Source organism: Phocoena sinus, chromosome 17 (genome assembly GCF_008692025.1).
Source record: "Phocoena sinus isolate mPhoSin1 chromosome 17, mPhoSin1.pri, whole genome shotgun sequence".
Classification (NCBI taxonomy): domain Eukaryota; kingdom Metazoa; phylum Chordata; class Mammalia; order Artiodactyla; family Phocoenidae; genus Phocoena; species Phocoena sinus.
In genome coordinates this window covers 70942837-70969657 of record NC_045779.1, presented here as the reverse complement: position 1 = coordinate 70969657, position 26821 = coordinate 70942837, and the positions used below count along the sequence as shown (strand labels likewise).

The 26821-nt window shown below is 47.5% G+C and overlaps 1 protein-coding gene across 2 annotated transcripts in view; it reads right to left on the bottom strand.

Moving 5' to 3' along the window:
- Positions 1-26484, bottom strand: part of TG (thyroglobulin) — a 244126-nt gene extending 217642 nt beyond the window's left edge. The window contains exons 1-12 of one of the 2 annotated variants that reach the window (XM_032609643.1): positions 26286-26484; positions 25186-25294; positions 23762-23859; positions 22424-22627; positions 21900-22059; positions 16021-16127; positions 15406-15549; positions 15030-15215; positions 9083-10183; positions 7854-8441; positions 2665-2904; positions 81-218 (exon numbers count right to left, since the gene is read on the bottom strand). In XM_032609643.1, coding sequence (XP_032465534.1) covers positions 81-218; positions 2665-2904; positions 7854-8441; positions 9083-10183; positions 15030-15215; positions 15406-15549; positions 16021-16127; positions 21900-22059; positions 22424-22627; positions 23762-23859; positions 25186-25294; positions 26286-26352 — 3142 coding nt within the window. In that variant the 5' untranslated portion in view covers positions 26353-26484. Of the gene's footprint in view, positions 1-80; positions 219-2664; positions 2905-7853; positions 8442-9082; positions 10184-15029; positions 15216-15405; positions 15550-16020; positions 16128-21899; positions 22060-22423; positions 22628-23761; positions 23860-25185; positions 25380-26285 lie in introns of those variants that run through there. The other variant, XM_032609642.1, reaches the window with a different exon arrangement.
- Between the last annotated feature and the right edge of the window lie 337 nt (positions 26485-26821).

Genomic DNA, 26821 nt, shown 5'->3' with positions numbered 1-26821 from the left:
CCAGTTCACTTGCCCCCAGAGCCGGGCTCTTTCCTCTAAGTGGTGTCACTTGGCCTCCCCAGGGCACCCGCCCCCCTCACCAGTTGCGGCGTGGCACTGCACGGGCTCCCAACTTCCGAACGCGTCACACTGGGGCACGTAGGTGCTGGACCGCAAAGGGGTGGATGCCCGTGGGGATCTGCCCAGGTGGACACGGAGTCTCTGGTAGAAGTCAAAGGCTGGAGTCAGGAGAGAGGAGCAGAGATGTGAGTGCCTGACTGGCAAAGCCCGGGCCGCGTAGGCTCCATCCTGAGAACAGCCACACAGACCCTGTTTCAACATAGGCAGCCTTTTTATTTATGTGACAAACACTTCCACCCAAAATAGGCTCACTGAGCAGTGGGTAGGCACTCACCAGATTGCCCATCAAAAATAAAAATGTAAAAAAACATAAAACTAAAATGTCAGCTGATGGGAATTCCCTCCACTGCAGGCTGCACGGATTTGTTCCCTGGTGGGGGAACTAAGATCCCACAAGCTGCAAGGCGCGGCCAAAAAAAAGAAAAAGTAAAGAAAAGTGTCGGCTGAAGTTTGAAGGAATGGAATCACTGTTCCTCCTTCTTCAGGAATTCTCATTTAGAGCTGATCAGGTCAACACAGTGTCTTCAGGCACATGAGATAGCAGTGATCACTGATGACACTTATCACACGTTGACTATGTGCCACGCACAGCTGCGTAGCAGCTACCTTTCCTCCTGCGCTCACCCCTCCCCCTCACGAGGACCTGGGACACTGCTACCAGGTTCTGATGGTCAAAGACACTTTGTGGCCCTCAATCTTTTTCTGCGCTGGGCCTTCGATCCCCGTACTCTACAGGACATGGAGGTTTGCACACCAAGAGCTTCCTCTCCTCTGCAACAGTAGACGTGCCTCTTCTCATTTGCAGGGATGCCAAGGAAAGTGACCAACCCTGGTCCTTCTCTATAGACACTTCCTTTTTTCCCAGTGATGTCAGACATGCAAAATCAGAGCCAGTGGCTTGGTGGAGGGCAACTTACTTAGCCTGACTTCTGAGGAATATGCCATCATACCATTCAGCGAATAAACCCCTATGGTGCCAACCGTTCTCTCTTCCCTTCCTCTAAATTTCCCTCTCTAACCAATGTGGTCACAACTCAAGGGGCATCAGTCCCTCCCCCTCTCTTTGATTACATCATACCCTGCCCATGCACAAAATTTTAAAAAAACTGGTTTCCTGCCCAAAGCAGAATCTCCAAGTCTCTAAGGAACAGAGAAAGAAAGTACCTGGGCATGAGGGGAGGGAAGGAAGGAGAAGAGAAAAAAAGAGGAGGAAAGAATCAAGGGTGGTTAAGCAACGTTCTCCAGGTTCCCACTATCTGTTGAGTGCTGTTCTAGGCCCCAGGATATAAAGAATAAGACGGGTGCCTTGTCCTCCCAAAGCGACGGCTGGTGAGCGAGAGAAGCAGGAAACAAAGATGGCTCTTGGGAGACTCTCACATGTGGTTAAGGAAATAAAGACATGCGAAACCCAATGTCAAGGTGGCGGCAGACATGCCAGGAACACGAAAGCAGGGAGGCTCCAGCCTGTGGGCGTGGGCGCTCGTCATCTCAGTACAGATGTGAGGGGAACACTGCTTTGCTGTTTTGTGGCCCAAGCCCAGAGAACCCCTGACAGGGAATCAGCTAAGCTGACAAGGGGCTGGGAACTCGGGTCTGCTTGGAGATGGACGAATCGGTCCTCCCTGCCAAGTTGGTGCAGGGTCAGCGAGAGGACTGCAGGGACATGGGACCCTGCTGCCAGAGCAGGCTGCAGGTGCTGGAGGATGAGACGGGGCCCTGGGAGGAGACCAATCTAGGCTCCGAGCCTGGCCATACCAGGCAGCAGGGACATGGGACGGAGGCCCGGGGGCCAAACCACCAGCATCGCATCCAGGCTCTGCTAGTTATTAATCAGGTGAACTTGGGCGTGCGACTTAACCTCTGTTTCCACATTTGAAAAGAATCAAAGATGGGGATTACAGCATCCTTCTCATGGAGCTGTTGGAAGATCAAATGCAAAGATGCGGTAATCTGCTTAGCACAGGAAGTGCCTGGCCAGAGGTACATTTCAATTAGTTGAAACGTTGAGCTATGATTAGGCCAGAGCAGTGTCAGTCCTCTGAGCATAGTTCTGTTATATGCAGGTACTAAGTTGTGCTTTTTGGAATTACTACCTGGATTAGATTCGCTCACATGAGGAAGGTGCTTAAACCCAGATGTTCCTCAGTTAGGAGGGTTCCTCTCCTTTCCCCCTTGGAGGGGTGTTCCTGAATCCTTGGAAATGGGGGGAAGCCTCAGAACAGGGCATGAGGGGAATGGGAGCATTTGGGGCTCACATATTTGAACCTTCTAACCAGAATGCTTGGCTTCCTGGTGGGCGGCAGGCACCACCTGCCATACAAAATGTGAAGCCCTGCCCCCAAGGGGCTCTGCTGGAGGATCGGGGGACATCTTGGAGAGGTGTGCAAAATTCCAGCTTTGGCTGGGATCACAAAAAGCCTTTGTCTTTTCCGGAATCCATGGGCCCAGGGAAACCACAGTCCTGAAGATGACTGAAGAGGAACTAATTCAAGCTCTTGCTTCCCCCAAAGAAGGAACAAGAAACCAGAAGCATGGGGCACTCACTGGACAGAGCTGCCAATCGAATGGCATAATCGCTCCCGCTCAGAAACTTCTCCAAGAAAGTCTCCCGGGGCGGGGAGAGGCGAGGAAGGGCCAGCTCCTCGTCCGTCAGCCGGATTCCTTTGGCCGCTAGGAAACTCTCTCCCAGAGGGAACCGAGAACTGTTGGAATCCATGACGATCTCTTCTGCTTCCTTAATGAACTTTAGGACACGAAGCTTCACTTCCTCACAAGAGCCAGGACCTAGGGGAGTAAAGACATCACAGATGGATTCATCCACCTCGTGTTGCTCCCTTTGACCCCTTTGAAGTATGTGAGCATGTAGACACACACACAGACACACACACACACACTCGCACACATCTTTCTGCCTCAGCTGTTTCCTTCACCTCAGCTCTTTCCACAACCTGAAATGTTCTTCCTGTTTTGTCTCCACAATTGCATTCACTCAACATTTATGGAGTATCTATTTTGTAAGAAGATTAGTAGTAGTTAATGTTTATTTCATGCCAGGCATTGTACTATGAACATTTACACAAACAACTTAATTTAATTTATTAAACAGCCCAATATGATGTTATTATTATCTGCGTGCTACAGATGACAAACTGAGTCATGGTGAACTCATATAACTTTAAACAAGCTCTTAGCTGGCAAATAGTTGCTTCAGAATACCAGTCTAGTCAGTATGACTCTAGAACCAGTGATGTTGACCAGCTGCCTCAAATGGAAGGATGGACAGATGGATGGATTGATGGATAATAGATGGATAAATGCGGGAATGGATGGATGGATGGATGGATGAGTGGATGGACGGATGGATGTATAGACCATAGATGGGGGAACGGATGGATAAATGGGAGAATGGATGAATGGATGGATGAGTGGATGGATAGATGGATATCAAAAGTTGAAAGGGGGGCTTCCCTGGTGGCGCAGTGATTGAGAGTCCACCTGCCGATGCAGGGGACACGGGTTCGTGTCCCGGTCTGGGAAGATCCCACATGCCACAGAGTGGCTGGGCCCGTGAGCCATGGCCACTGGTCCTGCGCGTCCGGAGCCTGTGCTCCACAACGGGAGGGGCCACAAACAACAGTGAGAGGCCCCGCGTACCGCAAAACAAAACAAAACAAAACAAAAAAAGTTGAAAGGAGGCATTGTAATTTAGTAAAGAGTTATTCTTGTGAAAAGGAAAGAGCATGACTCTCAGAGACCTCTGGGTTCAAAGGTCAGCATGATCTCTTATCAGCTGTGTGATAATGTACTTAACTTTTCTGAGCTTCAGTCTTGTGATCTGTGAAATGGGGATAATCAGGGAATCTACCCCATAGGGTTTTTGTAATTATTCTATGAGTGTGGCAGCTGAAGTGTTTGGCACTTGTCTGGTACATGTTGTCCTTGAAATTGTTACTACTATAAGAAGCCACCGAGCCATATTTATTTCAATCAATCACACTGAATTCAACAGTGAATGTGTTCAGTAGATTCTTTTGAGAGCACAGGATTACCAGAAACTCTTGACATCTAGGATTTGAAGACATTGATTTCTGTGGATGTTCTTGATCAAAAAATCTATTCTCTCAATCCCACAGATTTGGAATCCCTGAAGCAAAAGTTCATATTCAAAACTCTATGCTTACTGCTCATGTCTTTCAGAATAGAATGAAGATTCCATAACTGGACACTTAAGACCTTTGAAAATCTGGCCCCAATTTACCTTTAGTCTCTCCTTCTATAATTCCCTCCTAAGTACCCTGCCCCCCTTCCTACCACCTTTCTCCACCCATCCCCAACAAAGCAGACCCTTTCACAGTCTCCCTGACCCGGCACATCTATTTCCTCTGTCAGGCAGGGCTGGGCAAACATCCCTCACGATCCAGAAGCTGATGCCATGCAAATCTTTCCCCAACTCCCCATTTGGTGAGTATCCCCATTCTCTGGGCATCCTCCATTGTGTCTTCTGTGTTCACACTTCTGTTCTATCATTTCAGTTTATTACCCGATGACAAGTCAGTTTCCCACACTAGGCTCTGAGCCCCTGGAGGACAGACACCATAACTTTCTCATGATTGTTTCCCCATCACATGGCACAGTGCACACAGTAGGTGGTCCATAAATGCATATGAAGTGAAGAAAGCAAACTGCAAACAGGCCAGAGATGGCAATATGGACAGGACCTGACATCATACCCCTAAAGGCAGGAGTCATCATCCCTGCATGTGTGTAGGAAGTTACTGGTCACCTCCTTACTTACTGTCAGCTGTATTAATCCAGTTAGTTGAGGACTTTCTATGTACTGGACCTGGCACTTTCCATCTATTATCTGCTATAATTCTCACACCAACACTTTTGAAGTAGTTATCTGTCATAACCCAGATTTTACAGATAAAACTAAGACTAAGACAGACGACCTTTCTCTAGCTCACAGAGTAGGAGGTAACAGAACCCGGATTCAAGATGCCTAGGGCTCTGTCTTCTAGGTCCATCCTTCTCAAACTTTAGGGAGCATTAGATCCACCTGAGGATCTGGCAGAAATGCAGATTTTGATTGAGCAGATGGAGTCCGAGATTCTGAATTTCTGACAAGTTCCCAAAGTGGTGTTGATGCTGCTCGAGTCTGATGCTTTGAGCATCAGGGCTCTGAACCAATGGCCACCAAGCCCTTCTGATAACACACCCCTATCAACGAAAGAGTTTGAACATGCACCCCAAAACATGTGCATTTCTTTATTTATAAAGCATATGTATGTACCGGTATAATAAGGTGCTGGGTACGGTTTTCTCAGCTGTTTCAGCTGTCAACAATTAATGGCAAAAACAAAAACAGAAATGTAAAAGGAAGAGATAAAATACTAAGTATAAATGGAAGTTCTAATACTTTCTTCCCAGTGGATTATTCTATAAACCCGGGTGGTCTACTCTACACAACCTCACATTACTCAATGAAAGAGATGGTATGTTCTAAGTTCAGCTCCAACGCTTTGGTGAATAAGGTCTCAAAGTGAATAAGACTAGCTACTGAATTTACTAGGTGCTTTTGGTATCAGCAACTCAGGCCCCAAAAATTAGATCCAAAGAGGACCAAATTCAGTCTTAAATCATCTAAAAATACAGGAATGTCCCCGTGTAGGAGACCTGACCATTGGTCCAGAGAATCTCAAAAAATAAATGAGACTTCTTATACAACAGTCATGCTGACATCTGTGTGTTGACTTTGAAGGTCAGCCCATTGCTAGGACTTGACATGTTAAAGGAGAATCCTAGTAGTGGGTCTCCAGGCTGTTCAAGATGCCCAAGGAATTACCGTTCTCATCCCATATTCCTATCACCCAAAACCCACTTCTGCTAAAGCCTAAACTTCGGCTAATGTCAAAATAGTGACACTAATTTAAAAAAATACATGCACTCCAGTATTCATAGCAGCATTATTTACAATTGCCAAGATATGGAAGCCACCTAAGTGCCCATAAACAGATGAATGGATATAGAAGACACCTAAGTGTCCGTAAACAGATGACTGGATAAAGAAGATGTGGTGTATACACATACACACACACACACACATACACACACACAATGGAATACTACTCAGCCATAAAAAAAGAATAAAGTTTTGCCATTTGCAGCAACATGGATGGAATTGGAGGGCATTATGCTAACTGAAATAAGTCAGACTGAGAAAGACAAATACTGTATGATATCACTTATACGTGTAATCTAAAAAATACAACAAGCTAGTGAATATAACAAAAAAATAAGCAGACTCAACAGATACAGAGAACAAACTAGTGGTTACCAGTGAGAGTGGAGGGACAATATAGGGATGGGAGAGTGGGAGGTGCAGACTATTGAGTATAAGATAGGCTCAAGGATGAATTGTACAACATGGGGAATATAGCCAATATTCTGTAGTAACTGTAAGTGGACGGTAACCTTTAAAAACCGTTTAAATTTTTTTTAATTTTTAAATAATAAAATTAAAACAATTGTCTGATTAATTTTAACAATAGCCAGAAAGGTCTGGACAATGTTGAACATTGCAAAGGATGAATGGAGAGATGTTATTGGACTTAAACAGCTATAATATTACCTGTAAAATTAACAACTGCTAGTTAGTGAGATTCTGCTTTGGTAATACCAGTGTTGAATCTGTCTCGTTGCTCTTTCAAACTGATGGCATGGCTATTTGGTGGTAAGGCATTTTAGTTTAAGACACAGAGTCAGCTTCATTCTGTTTATGTCAGACACCATAGCTTTGTTGTAAGTCTTCTGCCACAAAGCTGAACTCACAGACCTCCTTCAGCAGCTCTTCAATTAGCCCTTGAGTTAACCCCCCTCAAGTATCGATAAATAAAGGCACTTTGAAGACAGAAGCTCTTCCTGAGGTCCAGAGCACCTAGCAGTGTCCTTATAAGTAACAAAACCATCACAATATGTGCTGGTTAACCAAACGATGCACCTACTTAGGACAGATTACTAAAGCATTCGCCATACGGAACAAGAGCCAGGTCATATTCACTTTATAGCCTTCACTGGGCTAAGATAATGCTTTGCACACAGAAGACATCCAGTTAAAATTTGAGGCATTGATTTAAATAATCGATTATATGAAAATTTAAAACTGAGTTACATTAACTTTGCCGATGCCTGACTGCGTAGATGTAGGGAACTCACTTCCCTTCTGTGAGCCTCGGTGTTATGGACTGAATGTTTGGCTCCTCCTCAAAGGGATGTGCTAAAGCCCTAATCCCCAATGGGATGGTATTTGGAGGTGGGACCTCTGGGAGGTGATTAGGTTTAGGTGAGGTCATGAAGGTGGGGCCCTCATGATGGAATTAGTGTCTTAAAAAATGAAGAGACCAAAGCTCTTCCTCTCTCTCTGCCATGTGAATACACAGTGAGAAGGCTGCCTTCTGCAAGCCAGGAAGACGGCTCTCACCAGGAACCAAGTCTGCCGGCACCTTGACCTTCCACCCTCCAGAACTGTGAGAAACAAATGTCTGTTGGTTAAGCCCCTCAGTCTGCTACTCTGTTATAGCCTCCTGAGCTGACTAATACATTCAGTTTTCTCAGCCATACATTGAAGGGATGTACCTGGCCTTCTCTAAACTCCATTCCAGCTTTGACAATACACTCCCACCAGACACCCGTTTTTAAAAACCACAAATTCAGGTCTTCGTGGTTTAACTCACATGCTGGGACCTTGCTGGGCTCGGTCCGGGTTCCTTCCAGCTTTTGACCAGCCTCATCCACACACCAGCAGCTCCGGAGGTCGAAGTGGGCCAGTGGAGTGCTAAAGTCTGAGTAGGGCCCTGGGTATCGGCTGAGCTGGCCGTTTAGGATCTGCCAGAAGAGGTAGGGCTCCAGAAGGATGTTCCCTCCGGGCTGCGTCAGGTTCCCTTCCAACACTGCCAGCGGGACATCTTGGACTGAGGAGTATCTTGCCAGCCCTGGGAAGATGTCTTGTTGGCCAGCCTCATACAGACTTTGAATAAAGAGACGGAAGCTTCTGGAAGCCACTTCTCTGTAGCTCCTGACCTTCATTAGCAGCTCCGCAGGGCTCAGCTCCTGGCCACCACGGTTCTGAGCTCGCCACTGTTCATACCACTCAAAGGCCTGCTCGGGGGGCCCGTCACATTGCACGCGTCTCCACTGCCCGCTGGCACTGCACTGCGGGATATAGATGCTGGAGAGGGTGGGCGGCATGCTGGGATTAGAGACCAGGGCCCGCACCGTCCCAAGGAAGGCACGCTCAGCCTGTAACTGACAGGGTGTCGGGCCTGGGGAGGAACAAAGCACAGGCACGTCAGGTTAAGAAGTTTAATAAGCCCCGAAGACCGAGATGGAAGACCTTAACTGTCCAAACTCCATCTAACACCTTATACAACCATAGAGATGCCATCAACCTTAAATTTGTAAATATCATCCAGAAAGAGAACATCCCCATCACTAAATCAACACGGTTGAGACCAGCTGTTGTCAGCACGGCAGACACGTATGTGGCAGTTCCTTAAGGCCAAATAAATCTCCCTATTCACTCCTGAGAATGGTAAACATTATCAAGACCTTTCTGGACAATTTTTAAATCAGCCAGCATAATATTTAAAATGGATAAACAACAAGGAGCTACTGTATAGCACAGGGAATTCTGCCCAATATGATCTAACAACCTAAATGGGAAAAGAATTTGAAAAAGAATAGATACATGTATATGTATAACTGAATCACTTTGCTGAACACCTGAAACTATCACAACATTTTTAATCAACTATACTCTGATATATAATTAAAAGTTAAAAAAAAAACCAGCCAGCGTATTTTGTCATAACAGAAGTTGGGGCTTTAGCTACGACTGTAAGGCACTGTGTCAGGAGCCCAGGGGAGAATCAGAGTCTGCAGATTGAATACCCAACAGACTTACATTGCTTGGGTTCTCCAAGTTCACTTCGAGTTCCGGGAATAGGCTGACCCTCGGCGTCCACACAGTAACACTCTGAGTTGAAGCACTGGACAGGGAGGAAGTGCCCCTCACTGGTACAAGAAGGGACAAACAGGCTGGACCCTGCAGGCTGGCTACCCAAGAGGCTTTGCATGCGCATCCTTTGCTTTTCACACTCTGTGGGGCACTTCGGTTGTCCGCCTCTGACCCTGGAGCCAGCAAGTTCTTGGCCCTGGGCATCCACGCACCAGCACTCTCCAGCAAAGCACTGGACCTCCTTGTAGCTCCCTTCTGCGGTGCATGATGGGACAAAAAGGCTGCCAGGTGTCTGCCCACAGCCCTGGGAGCTAAGCACCATTTCCATCACGTCACCTAAATCCTTTGCTTTGTCCTCTGGCACAGAAATAGCATGCTGCAAGAAGAGAAGGAATTCTGGAAGCTCCAGGAGGGAAGAAAGGAATTTCATGGCATTTTGATTCTCTTGTAAGTTGATTTCAAAGCCAAAGCTGCCCACAACTGGCTTATTCATAGCAGCACCCATCTTCAAGGCTTCAGGGGCTTCCCTGGCAGGATTTGAATCCAGTCCCACGGAGAAGGGCTTGGCTGGATCTGCTAGTGCCCGTCCATTTTGGAAGCCTGGGAGACCAAGTTGCTGGAAAAAGCGACTGAAATTAAACGTACCTCTTGGGCCCAGGGCTCCAGACAAGTTAAACTGGATGACATTCTCCAAAAATCTCCCTCCAAAGAGGTTTTGCTGGAGTCGCTTTGGGTTGGTGGTGAACTGCAGGGCGAGACGGGCCAGCTCTTGGGAGGGAAGAATCCCTCTGATGGCTTCTTTGAGGAGACTTTCTAGGGCAGCAAACCGTGTAACCTGCCCTTGTACCATTGGGTGGAGAATCCCAGAATCCACAAAGAGCTCCTTGATCAAGGAGGGGCAGGATGAGGCAAATCCGGTGACTCTCTGAGAGCCCGGTCCTTCCTCGGGAGCAAGGAACAAGTCATGCCGGCTGAAGTAGCCCGAGGGCCCAAAGCGGAGTCTGGAAATGGCCTGCCGCCTCTCAGAGGGACAGGACTGGTCTTCAGCTGCAGGAGAAACGCAAACAGAGATGCAAACAGAGAAATGGTTTTACTATCACCAGTAACCCTGACACAAGGCCTCAGATCTTTCTGGTAGTGAGATGAAAAAAGTCAGTCAGGGACCAAATTCATACCTCTTGTTTCTCTGTATCTTTTGATTAACATATTTTTCCTTCCCCCTGAGCAGAACCCGTGGCTCCCATCTTGGGGAGTAAGGACTCCAGGTGACTTGACTTTCTCTCCTAGATTACAGGGTGACCTCCCCCTCAGGCCGGGCTCAGAGACACCAGCTCACTATCTGGAACCCTGACCACACATTCACCACCATGAATGGTGTCTCCTCACCAGGTGTCCTGCCTCGCCCAATATTCAAGTCCACCTGGAACCCCAGAATGTGATCTCACTTGGAATGAGCATCTCTGCAGATGTCATTAGTTAAGATGAGGTCATACTGGATTCGGGTGGGCCCTAAATCCAATGACTGATGTCCTTAAAAAATGCCATGTTACAGAGAAGATACACGGGGAAGAAAAACACATGAAGATGGATGCAGAGGCAAGAGTGATGCAGCTATAAGCCAATGAATGCCAATGATTGCCAGCAAACATCAGAAGCTAGGAAAGGGCAAGGAAGGAGTCTACTCTGGAGCCTTCCGAGGGAGCATGGCCCTGCTGACACCTTGATTTCAGACTTTTGGCCGCAGGACTGTGAGAGAATAAATGTGTTATTTTAAGCCACCCAGTTTGTGGTCATTTCTTACGCCCCCCCCCCCCCCCCCGGAAACTACTATACCAACAAATTCCTATTTGTTTTTAATGAAATGTTGTTTTCCAGTATTCTCCTACTGGAATTCTTAATGGACTTTAACGCTTCATTATATGCTCTTCATGTGGCTTCCAATTCCTCCTTGTGGGTCATTTCATCTAGGCTAACTCGTTTGTAGTCTGTTTGAGGATAAGAACCATACTTTAAGTGCTATTGGTATTTCCCATAATTAGAAATAGTTTCCTGTTTCAACATATTGATACAGTATTTAGGAATTATGATATTTCCCATAATACAATACAATAATGCCCACTCAGCAAACACACGTGGCACATTCCCCCAGGCTCCTTGACCTTCCCTTGAAATTATTAATTAGATGGTATTAACTCAGTCAACTCAATACATGCGTGGTCAGGTCATTCTATCTGAATATCCTAAGTTGACTGTCATCCCACATTCAGAGAAAAGATTTTAAATTCAAACTCCGATTGCCTCAGTCACATAGGTGGAAGGGAGAAAGCTCCATTTTTCTCCATAAAACCATAAATCTTAGAAGTCTTTTGCAATCCACCCACCCGCAACTTTTCCAAATAATTCTTTTCCCTCAATTCACATGGGTGCCAAAAAGGAAGTCAGCCAATTTTCCTCTGTAACCGGGCAATAGAGAAAGAGCTGGAACTTGCGGTCAGAGAGAGTGAGAAAGACTGGCAACATCTGAACACATAACACATCCGTCCATGAGGCCACAGCTTCCTCTAATGGATATTACAGCAAGGTATGGAAGAAATCAAGCTCACGGCTCGGCTTACTCTCTTTCCAAATTAAGAGCATATTGTGTCCATTCATTTGTTATGTAGAGTTACCAAGGCAAAAAAAGAAAAGAAAATTCAGATATTCGTTCCATGTGGCATTTGTTTCCATGGACATAGGACTGATACACCAGAGAGAAAAAGTAAAAAAAAAAATATATGATCCATGCATTTGGAAGTACTTTTGGTTTTAATTTGGAAGATCACAGTTCTTCATTTTCACCTGGAAATTGGAGGGCACAATATTCTCTGGGTTTTAATAGAACCAAAGTGTAATTGTAAAACTACCTTCAAGGCAGAGCTTCAGAATGTTCTTTTTCTACATCCTCACACTTAGCAGATAGGAAGGTACCCAATACTGTGCCAAGAACTCAAAATGTTAAGTTGGAGAAATCAAATGGTTTACCAGGAAGTATTGAAAGAACATTAACACATGTCTATTTTGAGCCTCTAAAAAGACTGTACTCCTCCTTCACTGTTTCAGATCTTGCCCAGGCCATCCAGTTCACCTAAACTGGAAGCCTGCAAGTGCTCCTGGATTCCTTCCGCTCCACCGCTAACACCTTTCAGGGTCTCACTGCAAGGTGGAACAGTCTTTTTTTTTTAAGATTTTCTTTTTTTGATGTGGACCATTTTTAACATCTTTATTGAATTTGTTACAATATTGCTTCTGTTTTACGTTTTGGTTTTTTGGCCACGAGGCATGTGGGATCTCAGCTCCCCGACCAGGGATCGAACTCACACCCCCTGCATTGGAAGGAGAAGTCCTAACCAGTGGACCGCCAGGGAAGTCCCTGGAATGGAGTCTTACTGGGATGCCTGGTGACATGTCTCAAGTCCACACCCTCTTCCACAGCCCGCTACTTCTACTTCAGTATTGCTTCCTGTCCTGGGCTGAATAGTCTCCCCAGAACTCATGTCCTTCCTGGAACCTCAGATGTGATCTTCTTTCGAAACGGGGTCATTGTAGATGTAATGAGTTAAGATGGGGCCCTACTGGAGTAGGCTCTGCTACTCTAGAGTGCTCTTAATTATAGGATTAAGTGGGCTCTTAATCCTATACAACTAGTGTCGTTACAAGAAGAGGAGATGAGATATAGAGGCAGACACACAGGGAGACAGCCATGTGACAACAGAGGCAGAGTGTAGAGTTATGCAGTCACGAGCCAAGGAACACCAAAGATTGTTGGCGTAAAAAAGAATGAAACAATGCCATTTGCAGCAACACGGATGGACCTAGAGGTTATCATATTGAGTGAAGTAAGTCAGACAGAGAAAGACAAATATCGTATGATATTGCTTATATGTGGAATCTAAAACAAGGGTACAAATGAACTTACCTACAAAACAGAAATAGAGTCACAGATGTAGAAAACCAACTTATGGTTACCAGCGGGTAAGGGTGGGGAGGGATAAATTGGGAGATTGGGATCGACATATACACACTACTATGTATAAAATAAGGTAACTAATAAGGACCTACTGTATAGCACAGGGAGCTCTACTCAGTGCTCTGTAATGGCCTATATGGGAAAAGAATCTAAGGAAGAGTGGATATATGTGTAACTGATTCACTTTGCTGTACACCTGGAACTAACACAGCATTGTAAATCAACTATACTCCAATAAAACTTAAAAAATAAGAAAATTAAACAATTACGTTTCTGTCTAAAAACACAAAGATTGTTGGCGACTAACACAAACCAGGAAGAGGCAAGGAAGGGTTCTCCCCTGAAGCCTTGAGAGCGAGCATGGCCCTGCTGACACCTTGCTTTTAGATGTCTAGTCTTTAGAACTGTGCAAGAACATATTTCTGTTGTTCTAAGCCACTCGGTTTGTGGTCATCCGTTACAGCCACCCCAGGAAAGTAACATAGGCCCCTTATCTCTCTTCAGGACACTGCAATGACCTTCAAACACCCCACTACCTGCAGCTTGATGCTCCTGTACAATCTGTCCTCCAAAATGCCTGGGCTGTCTTTCCTACACACCAACCCCACATGGCACTCTCCAGCTTAAAAACCCTCAACAGCTCCTCTGACCCTCCAGGATGAAGCCCCCAAGCCTTTGCTGTGCTATGAAAGACCTTACTACCCCTGCCTTTCAGAGTTCCCCACCCCAAACATACTCCAGCATGCTTTTTCTCTATCCTTCTCGCGGATTCACTGTTCATTAGCTCACCAATGCCTATTACAGATCTTCCTCCACTGTGGTGGGGTGACATCCTGATAAACCCATCGTAAGCGGAAAATATCATGAAGTAGAAAACACACTGAATATCCAACGTTGTAGCTTAGCCTCGCCTACCTTAAATGTACTCAGAACACTTACATTAGCGTACGGTTGGGTAAAACCATCTTAGCACGAAGCCCATTTTATAATAAAGTGCTGAATATCTCATGTAAGTATTTTTTTTTTTTGGCCTCACCGCGACGCTTGCAGGATCTTGGTTCCCCGACCAGGATTTGAACATGGGCCCCGGCAGTGAAAGTGCCAAGTCCTAACCACTAGACGGCCAGGGAATTCCCTCATGCAATTTATTGGATACTGTACTGAAAGGGAAAGACAGCATAGCTGTCTGGGTACAGAATGGTCATAAGTGTATGGGTTACAATCGAGTGGCTAATGGGGGGAGCTGCGGCTCACTGCCGTTGCCCATCATCACAAGAAAGTTTCATACCACATATCTCTAGGCCGGGAAACGATCGAGATTCAAAGCACTGTTTCTACTGAATGTGTATCATTTTCGCACCATTGCAAAGTCAAAAAATTGTGAGTCAAACCATCATAAGTTGGGACCCTTTCGTATTTATATCCTTATAATTTTGTTTCTCCTGCTCTTTGTAGAGAGAACACCTCTCTTTATTTTCCTCCTTCAGGAAACATCTTTATTTTAGAAGATGCTCATCAAGTGTCACCTCTTCCATGAAGCCTTCCTGGATATTTCCTTGCCATATATGCTGCGAGATAGGATTGACCCGGTTCTGCTCTGTGCTCCTTCAGCTATCAGCACACACTTCTCTCAGGGCACGTGTACACTTAATTCTTCCACTATTCTTTGAGCTCCCTGAGGAGGCAACCATGCCTGATGCAGGACAAGAAATGTGCTGGAAATTAATGATGATAAACAGGTTTGCATCATGTTGAACCTGAAAGGCCTGTGGGGGCACCCTCAGGAGGCAGTGGAATTAATGGGTTATGAAGAGGTCCATCTGGATAGACACTTAAAGTCACACGACCTGACGAGAACAAGAGAGGAGGCCTGGAGAGGACACCCACCACAGGATGGAGGTTCCCCTTGACGCCGCGTCCCCTGGATCTCCCGTCCCTGGGCGTCCACACACCAGCACGGCCCGTCCCTCTGGCACTGTACCGCCTGGTACTCCCCATCTGGGCGGCAGCTCGGAGCGCAGGGGTGACCGAAGCTGGTGGCTGTAAACCGCTCCACTTCACATTTCGTGGGGCCTACAAGAGATCCGCGTGGTAAAGGAAAGGACACTTGGTGTGTTTACAGCATGCGTTCTGGGCACTGGTAAGATTGTTTCAATCCCCACACCCACTTTGCTGGGACAGCCACAGAGACTGCAGCGACTTGAAACCCGAGTGGTTTTCTCCTAGCAGAAACACACACATCTGCCGTCGGCTTAGTACTTACATCGGAATCTGCCAGAGATGACTAGCTGCACCGCTAGGAACCGTCTCTGCAGTATTCGGTACAGGGTGGTCTCAGTGAAGGTGGAAGCAAGGTCCAGGCCAGCAAAAACGGTGTCGTAAATTTCATCGAGTAGCAGCTCCAAACCTGAGCCAAGACAGAAAGCGTTTGGAGGGATGGGTTCATTCAGACAGGAGGCCCTGACCTCGCTGTGTAAACAGATATGAAGAGGCCAGAGCCTCCACTGGCATCATTGTGCCTCGGGTCTGAACGAGGCTTTAATGGTTTTCAAAGTCAGGGCGGCTGTGTATGGTTGCACAGTTTGTTCACAGCACAAGGGAGCACAGCTGAGAGAGAGAGATTGCAGTCCATCCTGGGTCCTACTTGCCACGCTTGGAGCTGCATCTGAGCAGGGGCGGGGTGGGGCGGGGCAGGGGCCGGGCACCTCTTTCCAGCGTGTGCAAAGGCACCACGTAGACTAGCAGCAGCTGTGTTTAAAGGACCGCCCCTGGAAGTCTGCGAAGGCCACGCCCTCCTCCATATCCAGGGCAGCCCAGCCACTATTTCTGATTGACAGGGAGTGACATTTAGGCTCTCGGGTCTGGCGAATGCGCTTACCTGTCTCAGCCAGTTCCCGCCCTCGGCTGTCCACACAGTGACAATACCCAGACACCTCCGGAAACCTTCTGCGAAAGGAACTGAAGGTCACAAATGCATCTGGGAACCTAAGAGACAATGGGATTTATGACCACCGTTTCATAAAAAGCAAGTCATCATGAGCCCTTCCTGTAGAAATAAATTAATGTGGCCTCATTTCATCTGGGGAAAAGAAATGGCTGCTTCTTTATTTCATGCCATTTGCTCCATGCTTCCTGCAGTAAATGTATATATATATATATATTTTTTTTCTAAATTGGTTGTCCTTGGCCAGAGCGAGGCTGGACCTGTGAAAATAAAGTTGTGCTTGGCTGTCATCTACTAATTAGCATGTTTCTCACTCGTGGCATTTGACCAATTTATGCCCAAGCGTGTGTCTCATAGGACCAGGCAGAAAACAGTTAATGAGCATTGCATTAACAAGTTCCTTTACTAGAATATAACCCTAGAGACTAAGGGCCAAGTGTGCTTTACAGACATATGGTACACATTGTAGATGATCTCATTTGGGGAGATCAGACGACTTCAGATCCCTTTACAACTTTTCAAGAGCTTGAAAAGAAGCCAGATTCCAGGATAGGAAATTCTTATGTAGGCCATTTCCCAGTCCCATAGTTGAAAAAAACACCAAATCAATGTGACATCACTAACAAGGACTATACATCCCTTGCCATAAATTGAGGAAAAGGATGCCTAAATCCTGCCTGACCCGGCAATTGCTAAAGGGAGCTAATTGGCTGGGCTCCCCATCCTGGAAGTAATGTGAAGCCCAGGTGAGTGACGTAAAGCTGTATCAGGAGTTCTTCCCACGTGCAATGACATAGCAACCAGAGAGGATCTGTTCATCTTTATGCAACATTGGGAGATTTATTTTATGCCCTATATAGCAAGTCTATGAAACCAAGTATAGTATGTTTCTACCTACATCTGGAAATATATCCCCAACCAATAAGTTAGCAGAAAAGCAGCTCTCTGCACAGATAGGTCTATTGCTGTGTAATATATTCTAGCAAAATGTTGAAAACCACCTTAATGTCCAAAGATACGAAAATTAAAAGTGAATTATAGTAAACCCCCCAAACGAATGCATGCATAATATTATGTAAAAAGGGTAGAATACAAAATGGCATGTACAGATATACTACAAGTGCTCCTATGCACACGAACCAGTATTGGAAGGGAGTATGTTTGCAGGAACTGCTCAGAGCCTGAACACAGGGTGCACGAGCATTAGTTAATCTGAATGGAAATGAATGCACAAAACAAGACCTATGAACGCACTGTAGAATTATGGATTTTTTCCATGTAGTTGGTCTATGACTATGTGTATGTGAGTTAAATTAAAAAGAATGTTACACTAAGTGAGTTGAATAAAAGAAACTAAAAACTCACTTGGCCCAGTTGCTCCCACTGACAGGAGGTATATGACAGAAGTTCATTCATTGGAACATGGGACAATTCAATTACAAAAGTGCTAATAATAGTAGCATAATCACTTCCATTTATTGAACACTAATTTGTAGAAGACAACCTGCAAAATGTTCAATATATGTTGACTCATTTAACTCATTTAACCCTCCTAAAAGGCAGGTGGTATTTTTTTCATGCCCATTTTAGAGGTTAAAAAAGTGAGGTGTATTGGCCATGGGTCTTGAACCAGTGGTGGGAACGGGGGTTCAAATCCAGGGCTTCACCACCACGTGATCTCTGCTAATGGTGTTATGCAGTGTGCCCCATATCCTGCGAGGCAGTCCTCTGTTTTGACACTCTTCTTTCTAGGCTGGACACTGAGCTTTTCCTGGCATCTAATAGACAGTGATGGGTCACTCAGCTGGCCCGAGGATCTGAAGCCCATTCCAGCATGAGGTACGGGAAGTTTAAATCACTCCAGTCCCACATTCCACCAATTCAACCCAGAGACCCATCTCAACCTTCAACTAATGGAAAAGGATGCTTCCCTTTCTTTGGATTTTATCAGGATGAGAATAAAAGAGTCCTCAAGAAGGAAAATTGTAGTGGAGGGGAAAATGATGGCGTTTCTGCTTTTATGTTCAGATTGTGGCCAACACAGAGTTAGAGAAATCACAAATGAGGCTCCGTGCGATACAAAATGTCAGGCCCTGCCAGGCGTCCGGTCCTGCTCACCTGCAGGGTAGGATTCGTGCCCCTGGACCCAGGGAGCCAACACCCCCTACTCAGTCAGATGCTCCAACCCTCTCCCGGACAGCCCCTCCAGACATCTCGCCATTGATGAAGACTAGCAGAGCCCTCCTCAAAGTCAAGCGCTGTGACTCACACAGTGCCTGGGGCACTGCAGACACTGCAGAGGGTCCTGTGAGGGTAACAGGTGATGAGTCCACGAGGATGTCTCCACACACAGTCGCTCACACGTTCAGGTAACGAGGCCCCTTTACCACATGTTATGACGCATCTGCTCCTTCCCCCTGGATCACCTGTATCGCATGGGTTGCCAAGGCATTTGAAGATGTTTGAACGAGCTCAGTCACTAAGGACGAGAACTGATAAAGAAACCAACTGAATTTAATTCGGGTCACTAAAGCCTTGATAATGGCATCGGCTCTTAAGCCCTTTACTACAATCTGCTTAGCCAGAATACGCTTCCCTAGTTAGTGGTTAGGTAAGGGCAATGTGAAAGGTGGGGGAGGGGCCAGAAGGACTAGCAAAGCTCACTCCATCACGTCACTCCATCATGACATGTTCTTTTGGTCACCGGCCAAACAGGTGTAGTTAACAGCTGCCTTTTTCAAGAGGCAAAAGGATCTGCCTTAGATGGGCAAATGCTGTGGCCAAGTTCAAGTGTAAATCATCACCCAGCACATCAAGAACCCACAACAAACAGGTTGGCAAATGAGGCTTCCAGTCTCCCTGTGGCCCCATGGAAACAGGTCAACTGCCTTACGCCACTTCTCCATGTGAATTTCCCATAGAAATCGCCTCAGATTCAATATGCCAAAAGCAAATTTGTGCCTTTTCCTTTCCAGACTCTTCCTGTACCATCCATCCAGAAACCAGACCTTGGAGTCCTCCTTAACTTTTTCTCTCCCTCACCTCCCATATATGTTCCTTCACCAAGTTCCATGGAGTCTACCAAGTCAATATTTGTCCAATCCCACTCCATCTCACCATGGTCCTCTCCATCACCTGCTCTGGTCCAAGTTGACAGCACCTCTCACCTGGACTAGTACAGTAGCCTCCGAACTTGTAGGGTCACCCCCAGGCACCCATTCTGCTCTTCCCTGACCCAGTCCATTCTTTCAAAATCCAAGTCTGATGGTCAATAAGATATACCCAACTCCCACCTCAGGCTTAAAATTCTTGATGCAGTATTGGGGACGTACTGAAACTAAAAATTACTCCTTGTTTATATGTGAAATTCAAATATCACTGGCCATCCGGTGTTTTTTCAACTGGCGACCCTAGGTGTATATCTAGACTCTCCACGTAGCCTCCGTGGCTCCTGACACTTTGCCCCAGTGGAGTCACTGGGGCTGGCACTGCCCAGGTCTGCTTATCAGAAAATTCCTGAATATGGCTGGGCTTCCAGTAACCAGCCACCTGACCCTTCCCATGACCTTCTTAAATCAGAATTCGCTCAGAGACATGCTTGCTTACATAAAAGAAAGGCTCCCATTTCAAGGGTAAACTTTTTTTGTTCCTTAACAATGGATGCTTAGTCCTGAATGTTTGCCTTTAACTCGACTGCCCTCTGGTGGAAGCAGCTATGAATTGTGCCTCAAGCTGGCACCTGCAAGAAGTTCTCTGATGACTGTAGGCCTACTGCATGCAAGGCTCTGTGCTCTATGCTGTGGGGAACAGAGATGACCTGAGGTTTTGTGGGATGGTAAAAGGAGACAGACAGCTCTGGGACCCACCAACTGTGATTCCTAGGCTAGGGTCCTGAACTTCTGTGCTTCAGATTCCCCATTGTGTGCCAGAGACCATCAGTTCCAATTATTTTTGTAAATATTGAAGTAAATGAAAGGATCTCAAATTCCCTGTATATAGTGAACATCCAGTTGAACTTGAACTGAGCACACGCTGGTTTGTATCAGTGAGCATCAGTAAATCAGGCTGTTTGCAGATTCCTATGTGCACGCGGGCAGGCCTTGTGGGGCGGGGAGGGGAATGTAACCTACATTTGCTGAATGTAACCTACATTTGCTGAAGCTGGTGATCTTCCTTACAGATGCATAATAATTTACAATTTTTGCAGTGGTTTTACAGACAAGGGCTCAGCATATCTTCACCGTGACCTAATGAGCCGGTGTTGTCCTTACAGATGGGGACACTGAGGCTCAGAGAAGTAAGTGACCAGGTCACTTTGCCAGCAGTGACAGAGTCAGAATGAGGGTCACAGGGCAAATGCTATGGGGCCAGGCGGGTAGTGCAAACAGATGGAGCAGAGGTATTTGGCAGCAGGACACGGAGAGACCCAGAGCAGCGGCGGGAGGGTGGGGGGCACGGGGGGGCGCTCAGTCCAAAGAGAATCAGCTTCTTGGTGCCATGCGACAATGCATGTAGCCCTCACCCTTGTTCTTCAGAATCAGGAATTCAGAATTTTGTGTATCATGTAGAACACATAAAATTGCTGATGTTCAACTATTTTTACCTACACAAACAGAAATTTCACAGGATTCTACTTAAAATCCCCCAGTTTTTAAAACACTATTCAGCTCAAAGAGACTTATCTCTGGGACAGTTCTTGGTCACAGGCTTTTATCTGTGACCCCTCCTGGCACATCCCTCTCTCTCATAGGGAAAGAAACTTGTTGTTTTGAAAGACAGCCACATAAAGGCTCAGGTTCTCCAAGAGAATTCCTATCAGTATTCACAGACTAATATTCTTATTTATTTTCACTCAGAATGTTTCAATTATATCTGAAGTCTGTGCGAGCCCTTTACAGTAATAGAGTAGCCATCTTGAATAACCAGAAGCTATCCAGTTATTTGGGCCAAGATCTATGATGCATCTCCCTTTTCATATTTGTTATTTAAACCTTTAAACTCCTTGATAAGTGCAAACATACATGCAATTTATAAAAACGGTCCACGTTTTTTACGGAGCCATCATTTTTCCTTTTCTGCTGGTTCCCTGCTCCACAGCAACCTGGCCCTCAAGGCGGCTGTGATAACCACACAGTATGTGCTCATTCATGTTTTTCTCTGCACTCACCTAATCCTATATGGACACAAGCACGATCACATAATATGAACATAATATAGAATCATATATGCACATGAAGGGACCTGTCTGATGTTTGTTTTCTAAAAATTAAATCCTCTTACACTATCTGTACCTTGTGTATCATATTATCTTAATGGGCTGCAGAATCCTCTCCGAATCAACTGGAATAGTTGATTTGCATTTTTTTAAAGGGCTGCAGAAATATTTATGGCAGGTACACATTTATCCAGCCATCCACCTTGGGTTGTCAGCCACTTTGTTCCCAGTTTTTGGCTACAATAAACAACGATGCAGTAGACATCCCAGAACATACATCTTCACATTGTGGTGTTTTCATCTCCATGGGCTGGCCAGGCCAGAAGGTTCGCCTATTTTTAATCTGAATGGCTATCGCCAGCCCGCTCTGTGGGGAATGCTGTAGCCCTTCAGACGTCCGTCACAGCAAAGGAGCGTGAGGCCTCTGTCCGTTCCCACGGGCTGCGTGTCTCACACACACACACACACACACACACACGCGCGCGCGCGTGAGCACGTGCGCATCCCAGCATACAGCCCCAAAGCGAGCGGGAGCTTTGGCAGGAGATGGGAAGGGATGGTCCGTGATGAGCACGCTCAGGGGCCCAGCAGCCCTTACCTGTTGTAGCTGTGGACCAGGTCGAAGACCATCATGTCCGTGGTGTTGACGAACTTGCACTGCACAGACATGAAGCCTCCGTCTGGAGAACACTGGGGCGGGGACTTGTCCCCCACCCCATGGAGGAGACGGCGGTTTCTTATCTCACAGCTCCCTGGACCTAAACATTTCCAAGAAAACAATTTTTAATTCTCCCATACAAGGAGGTGTGTACGCTTCTGCAGTGTAGGTGCATGGGTTCATACTACACTCGTGACAGCATCCCAAACAGGGACTAAGGCCTGGGACAGGAGATGCTCCTTGAAATCCTACTTACTCTTCTAATGATCAGCCCGTGAATGTTGCTGTCCACCATATGGAACTATCAGAAGGAATAAAACCTTCCTAAAATCCCTTCCTTCTCTGTGTCGAGGGCCAGGTCCTCTGCCTTTTCTCGGGGAGCCCTGACCCCGTTTTGGTTCCGATATGGGAGGCCGCCCACAGCCTCCGCCTCCTCATGGGGTGCTGGTGCCGCTGGGACTTACATCGTGTCGGCCTCCCTCGCTGGCGGGTCCCGTACACCTCCATCCCTTCGGTGTCCACACACCAGCACTGCTCCCGTCGCAGGTCGCACTGCACGGGCTCGTAATCCCCCGAATCCTGACACTGAGGGAGGTAGGATGTGGCCGTGCTGTTGATGTAGCTGCTCAGTAAGATCTGCTGCTTCTGCAGCTGGCAGAACGACAGACCTGTGGCAACAAAGAGTGGCGTCAGAGCAGGACAGCAGGGACGACGTAGGGGTCGTAACCCAGGAGGACCCTTCTCCCTCCCCAGAGGCGGGAAGGCAGGGCGGTCCTTCCCACAGCCCATGGGTGCTCGATGAGCTGGCAACAGCCTCAGGACCAGCGTTCCAACTGCCCAACTCTGTACCCCAGGATTTCTCCTGACATCCTGCAGACAGAGCTTGGAAGGGCAGATTTCATCGTGTCCCATGGGTCCCCGGGACACCCCGCAGCCCTGCCGCTGCAGAGGTGCAGTGTGAATGGAGTGCAGGCTGGCTGTTGACAGCTTGTCTGAATTCAACTTTCCCCGCACACCTGCTGTGTAACCTTGAGGAAGTCTGTCACCTCTCTGTGCCCCACTCACGTTATCTACGGAGTTAAAATACAACTGCCTTCTTCAGGTGCATGAGGACTAGTGACGTTAGTGATTACCGACCCTATTGAATACCTACTGTGGGCCAGGTGTCTTATGTGCATTTTAAATCCTCTCAACCATCACAGTTGATCCTATAGCAGATACTATATCCTTGTTACAGACAAGGAACAAGAACTCAGTGAGAGCATGGGAACCAGCGGCATGCTGGTCCCCAAAACCAGTGCCCAAAACAGAGCTTTGCTCCATTAAAGGATATGTGGTTCCAAGCTCAGTTTCACAATTTTAAGATGACCAGTGTAAACTGACCTTTGTTTTAGGCTGAACTGTGATATGCTTTAAATGGGGACTGGGCTTTCTTTGACTGCTCATCGTAACAATGATTCTAACAGGAAAGTTTTCTCGGTCTTAAATTTTAGAAACACCCCAGGTGAAAGAACACTTCCTGTGCACGTGGCTGCTTTCTGGTTTCAGAGACCTTTGATGTCTGTTCCCTGTTGCTTCCTTCTTAGCACCAGGCACCGAGCCTGGCACATGGGGGAATTCAGAGGCAATTAGCTAAACAAATGACTTGTCAAGTTGATTTTCACAGCAGTCCTGTAGGAGATAGGGTCGAATTCAAAAGGGAAGATCCAGCAGCCCATGGGGAGACTCACCCTTGACCACCCAAGCCTAGTGCTCTACCCAGGATGTGAGTTGTCCCCAGCGGGTCCCCCCTGCCAACTTACAGGATGCAGGCCGCCCAGGCTGCCGGCTGCCGGGCACTTCCCTGCCGTCGGCGTCCACACACCAGCAGGAGCCTCCATCCTTCCCGCACTGGACAGTCCTGGGGGCAGGAGACACAGTCAGGTAGGTACCTTTCTTCTTCCTTTCCATCCCTCCAAGCTTTAATTCATTTAAACTGAGAAGAGATTGGTGTGGAGTAGGGCAGGTGACTAGAGAAAGGGAAAGCGCTGACACCTGTGACAGCCCCGCACATTCATTCTCCACCAGGCCAGTTTGCCAGCCCTGTAGCAAAGGGCCACCCTGGTGTCCACGCTCCTGCCCCATGGAGGCTACAGGGGGTAAAGGTGCCCTTACATGGACCAGGAGTGGGCAGACAGTGGTCCTGGGTTATGGTTACTTAGGAAGCGCTCCATGGGTCTCCAAGGGGAAGTGATGGCTAAACTGAGGTGGAGGGGCGGACACGTGTTATACCAGGGGCCTAAGAAGGTAAAAGGTGTTCCAGGTAAAGAGAACTTCATATGCAAAACCTTCTGAGGAGGAGCAGGGCTGGCTTGAACCTGCACGTGGCCAGGAAAGAGACACGGGAACAGCTAGATACTGATTAAATAAGGCGGCAAAGGTGAACCATCCTCCTAACCCCTTCTGCTCCAGAATTCCCAGAGCTCCAAGCAGGGACTGGCCTTTTGCACTGGCCTTCGCTCTCGGGAGTAGGTAAGAGCTTCGTTAGGCACACAAAGCAAGCTTGTGAATAAAATGAGCTGGGGTGGGGGATGACGGATGTCTCAGGGATGTTTCCCAGAACACAGCCATAGAGATGGAGTTCCCCTTGTTCAAACGTGGCTGAACAGCGTGGGGAAAGTGAAACACATGCAAAGGGTTCCTGTGTGTTATCACCCCACTCTGCCTGGGAGGAGAGTCCCGGGCTCCAAGTTCTTGCGAGGGCAGCCAAAAACCCTTTCAGAGAGGAGCCCAGTGGGAGACAGCGTCATGCAGCCCAGAGAGCCGAACTCAGCACAGCTTGGAGGCAGCCACTGACCTGAGAGTTCAGAGGTCCTGCTTCCCTCCACCTCTGACTCATCAAGAGGATGCAGGGAGGAGAAGAGGCACCAAAGCAATTGATCATTTGATCTCCCCACCCCTGCGCCCCTTATTAAAGTAATTAGGGTAAAAAGCTTTGGCAGGAAAGGAGGGGACATCCTTGGTTCTGGCTGGAATGGAGCACGGGTTGGGGCGCTCTGGGTCAGATGACTCAGTGTTGATTAGTCTGAGGATCTGAGTGGCAGGCACCCTCCAGGTGACAGTAGCCACATCTCATGTTCAAGGAAGAGAGTAAAGGGAGGGTGGGAAGGGTGGACAGGGGACAGGAATGAGATGTGCTTTAAGGCCTCCAAGGCCCCTGAGTCCACATGGCTGGAGTAGGCCTTACTGGAAGCTGCCATCCTCAGCGCACTGGGGAACGTAGTCTGCTCCCTTCAGAAAGGCCGCCTCCCTCTGCTGCTCACACGGACGGAGAGGCTGGGCGTCCACCTGGTACTCTGCACAAAGGAAGTGACTCATCAGAGAGGAGTTGCTGGTCTGGATTCCAGTAAGAGAGACGGGCTCCCTAAAGGCACAGATGCTCTTCCGGGTTTTATTTCTAGCACCATCATCAAGTATGTTCTAACTTGCAATTTTGCAGCTACTCACACTTTTTCCAAGTATGACATTAGCTCCCGTAATCCCCTGGGAGGCATTATCTCCACCTTACCCATGTGGCCCTAAGACTTGGGCAGGGAATGTCGTCTGTTCAAGATCATACAGCTGGCAGGAGGAGGATTCAAAGTGAACCCTTGGATTGCACGTTCCCCCAGCGAGCAGCTGTGTCAGGTCAGAACACCACAGAGGTGCTCTTGAATTTACCAAGGCACTCCCTGCAGACAGAGCACCTTCCTGGTCCCGCATGGGAATACAAAATAACTCCCATGTGTCTTATTTTCCATGGAGAATGCGTGTAACATGCAGGAGCTTATGCAGAAATCACAGTCACAACTGCTTACTTTCCCAGCGAGGAAGCAAGCTGAGACTTATCCGAAGTCACAGGGTAAGTGGCTGAGCCACAGCTAGAAGTTAGGTCTATTTCATGCCACAAGTAGATTTGTGTTTTTCACTACCTGCTATTTCTCAAATACCCCACACGGATAACCTAGTACTTGAGATCGCTAAGAGAATAAAAAGAACAACGGCAATGCCAAAATTTGCCAACAGGGTGGGGTGGGGGAGAGCTAGAATCCAACGAAGAATATCTGGTTTCCCATCTCCTCTCCACAAATCACTGACTCCGTGACCTCAGACCATCCAGTTTCCCTCTCAAGACCCTCTGTCTCTTCATCTGAAAAGGGAAGAGCAAGTAACTGAGCTCGGGACACTGTGAGGATTAAATGAGATCACAGAGGTTCCAAGGCCCTGGGGCAAATCCTGGCTAACAAGGGGCTGGCCTGAGAGCTCCCTCCTGACCCAACGCTCCATGGCCTCAGGCTCGGAACTCACCAAAGCTGTTGGCTGACACCAAGCAGGCTGAGCCTAGCAGACTGAAGACCGCCAGGGCCAGGGCCATTTTCCTGGGCCCTTCCAGGGACGAAGAGGTAGAAGCCGCTGCCTCCTTGGGCTCTGGCCAGGGAGCCTTTATAGAGCTGACGGGGGCGGCCCCAGCCCACCCGCCACCAGCGCTCAGTGAAGCAGCGCCGCCCTGTTTTCTCTGCTGGCCACGAGGAGGTCCTCCACCTGCGTCTGCTCCCTCTGAGGACACTCATGTGGCCAGTGGGTGATGAGAATCTCGTGCAGCTGTCGGGGAGGAGAACTGGGGGGCATGACTTCAAAATTCATCTTCAGGGGTAAAGGCCAAAGCTCTGCAGCTTTCTGGGCAACGGGCTCAGGCCCACCATGAAGGAAAGGCAACGCCGCCTCCCTTCCTCCTTCCTTCCTCTCTCCCTCCCTCCCTTCCTTCTTTCCTTCCAACAATGTTTCTTTAGAGCCCAAAAGTGTAGCAGACAGTATTCTAGGCAATGAGGAGATGGCAGAGGACA